This window comes from Rattus rattus, chromosome 1, assembly GCF_011064425.1.
Source record: "Rattus rattus isolate New Zealand chromosome 1, Rrattus_CSIRO_v1, whole genome shotgun sequence".
Lineage (NCBI taxonomy): Eukaryota > Metazoa > Chordata > Mammalia > Rodentia > Muridae > Rattus > Rattus rattus.
The window spans coordinates 65607302-65610364 of record NC_046154.1 but is presented as its reverse complement, the minus strand read 5'-3'; the positions used below and the strand labels follow the sequence as shown (position 1 = coordinate 65610364).

The following is a 3063-nucleotide window of genomic DNA, read 5'->3' as shown; positions in this document are numbered from 1 at the left end:
TGATTAATCTTCCATGTCCAATGTGTCTAAAGGCAGAATAATTCATGTAATCGTGACAAACAGCAAAGGCTTTGAGTGTCTCAACTATACTGTACACTTGCATTTACCCTTTAATTTCTCCTGAGGTGTTGGTTTGATGGTCAAATTCTCCAATTCTGTTCTGTGTCTCTTCTCTTTCCTAGAAAGAAAACCCTGAGGTCGTTTGTGGCACTGATCTAAGATATGATGTCACTGAAATGAAAGCTGAAAAAGAAACAGATGTGTCATCTAAGCAAGAGAGTAGTAGCAAAACAGATCGAAACTATGGCCATTCGTATGATAATGTTATGAAAGTGACTATATTTTCAGGTATGTTCATTATCAATGCAATCTGCATAAAAATTTCAGGAATATTTCTCTCAGAAGGATCCTACTTAAAATATATATGGAGCCATGAAGATAACAAAGAGCCAAATGCTGAACTCATCCTGTCACAATACCTGATTTGACATTAGCGCTTCCATCTAAGAGGGGGCTCCTGCACTGGCCAACCATTACCACAGAACTCTTATATTCCCTGCCAATGAACAGAGACTCACAACTGGTCACTGAGCAAATGAAGAGCTGATATTTTGGCCTCGGGAACCATTGAAGAAGAGGGAGTAGAAGAATTGGAAAAGCCAGAGGCAGCAGATGACTCAGCAAAGCCGTGTTCTTGAACAAAACAGAATAGTTACTCATGTGAACTGTGAGTGGCTATGACTGAATTGACATGACCACGCCAGACAAAATATCAGCTTGGAAAACAGAGGCAATTCCACCTCCAGCTGAGGAACGATGGAAAAATATTGGTGCTGGAGGAAAGAGTTTCCAGTAACATCAGGGATGGGGCCCCTGCGAGCGGCTACCATGCTCCATGAGATGGTGCTGTACCATGCACAACTAGTGATTCAAAGAAGATGGAGCAAAAGTAGAATAATGAGGAATAAGCGGAGGAGGAAGAAAGAGGAGGAGGAAGAAGAGTAACAAACAGAGAAGTAGAAAGTGGGAAGAGGAAAGGTCCCGGAAATAGAGAAGGAATAGTGTTTCCAAGGGTTGATTTTAGAGTCATTTCACTCCCCTGGTTGGATTTATTCCTAGGACTGGATTATGAGGCTATGAGGAGTGGGTTTAATTCCCAGGTTCTTCTTGTTTTCCCTTTCTATGCCATATAGGCAGACTAGTCATTGTTTATCTGTTTTGCATTGCTGTACATGGCCTCACTAATATTTAGAACCTCAAACAACTAAACTCATTATCGATAAAAGAAGATAAGTATATGAGGTCAAGGAAATCAGGTGCTAAATTAACCCAGGACATATTTGGTCAAAGGGGACTAAGGAATGTGAGGAGCAAGACTCTCTGTTTGTCTTCTGCACAGCAGCTGTCTATCCATCCAGAAGAATACTATATGCTAGAGAGAAGATGAAAATATCTAGGGCTTGTCTAAATACTGTGCAGTGTATATGTCTTTCCGCTCTGATATTTAAAAAGTGTGCATTTGTACAATAGTTACAGTGTACACTCTAATGTTAAAAATAATTATTAATGTCAAAGAGAGAACAAATTAATCAATACAAAATGTCTTATAAAGCAAATTTTTTTGAATTCAAAATAATTTAATTGCAAATGACCATTAGCTATAGTAAAAATAAAAGAATAAAAGATTTAGCATAAATATCTTAACATACATTATAGCATTCTAATAAATAAATAAATGAATGAATCAATCAATCAATAAATAAATAAATAAATAACCAAATGGATGCAGATACAAAAAGAGTTTAACATATTGAAAATAATTGCTCATAATGTGAGATGCAATGTTGTAGTCCAGGAGAATCCTCTCCACTTTGTCTCAGAACTCATTCCTTCTCTTCACTCAGTTTTGCCAGGAACATATCTGAATAAATCAGGGCTCTCCCGACTTCTACTCTAACCACTTCCCAGGCACAGGGGCTGTGTTTCTTCTGTTTCAGGTACATGGTGATCCTGCCGAAGTATTCCCTCACAGCCAGCCAGGAGGGTTCCTGGGTCAAGGGAACTTGCTGCTCTCCAACCTGCTGATTCTGACAGGCTTCAAGATCTTTGAGCTGCTGGTAGAGGTATTTGCAGAATGACAATCGGAGGGTTTCATTCCAAGCAGCACGTGACTCCTCTGATTCCAAGAGGGTCAGGACCTGCTGAGTCACATTTTGCAGGACAGAGATGGCTTGAGACTTCTGGATCTGCTGGGCATCCACCTTCTCCAAAGGGAGTTCAAAGTATTGTATGTCCTTCAGGCAGGAGACAGGGGACTGTCTACTCATTTGTTTCAGGAGTGTGAGGTTATGAGTTCGAGGCAGGTTACATCCTAGACAGCAGGTTGACCAGTGGCTCATAACTACCAGAATCGTGAGGAATGCACAAACCATAGCCATCGTGGATCTTGCAGATTCTGATCACTCTATGAGCAGCGTGTTTGAGTCTTCCCCTGTAGGTTCTCTGATAACCCTGCTGTGTGCATCTATCTTAAATAGTGGCAAACACAAGTTTCCCCCTTCTGAATGCCCTCCCCTAGCTTCCCAATTCTCTTTTCACTTTCTTTACCTCACTCTCTGCTTGCTTCTGGCAATTTTTTGTCTCAAGGATTTGGGTTCCATTACTACTTTCTCTTTCACTGCCACCCTCAGAAAGCTATGCTACATGACTTCTCTTAAATTACATTAAAATTGTCATTAACCCCTTCTACAGATATGTACTCTTTATGAGAAAGTTATACATCTATTGCAAACACAAAACTTTCTCTGTGATTGTATTTAAAAGTTATTGTAATTCACTGACAATTATTTTTAATTTTATTTATGCCATTTACATAAATATTTGCATCAAAATGTTTAGGGTGGTGCAAAATCTTTCTAAATTAGAAATATTATTGTGGCCTTGCAGCTGCATTGTATAGGCAAAAGGATATAGGACATCAAGGCCAGCCTAGTGTACAGAGCATGTTCCAGGCGAGTCAGGACTACACAGGGAAATCTTGTCTGTACGGAAATAGTACCGAGG

The 3063-nt window shown here is 39.8% G+C and overlaps 1 protein-coding gene across 1 annotated transcript; it reads right to left on the bottom strand.

Annotated features, from left to right (window-relative positions):
• Positions 1 to 1883: 1883 nt before the first annotated feature.
• Positions 1884 to 2438, bottom strand: LOC116888065 (interferon alpha-12-like). The gene has a single exon (XM_032889449.1). It carries the CDS (start codon positions 2436 to 2438, stop codon positions 1884 to 1886), a length of 555 nt encoding a protein of 184 aa, XP_032745340.1.
• Positions 2439 to 3063: the final 625 nt, after the last annotated feature.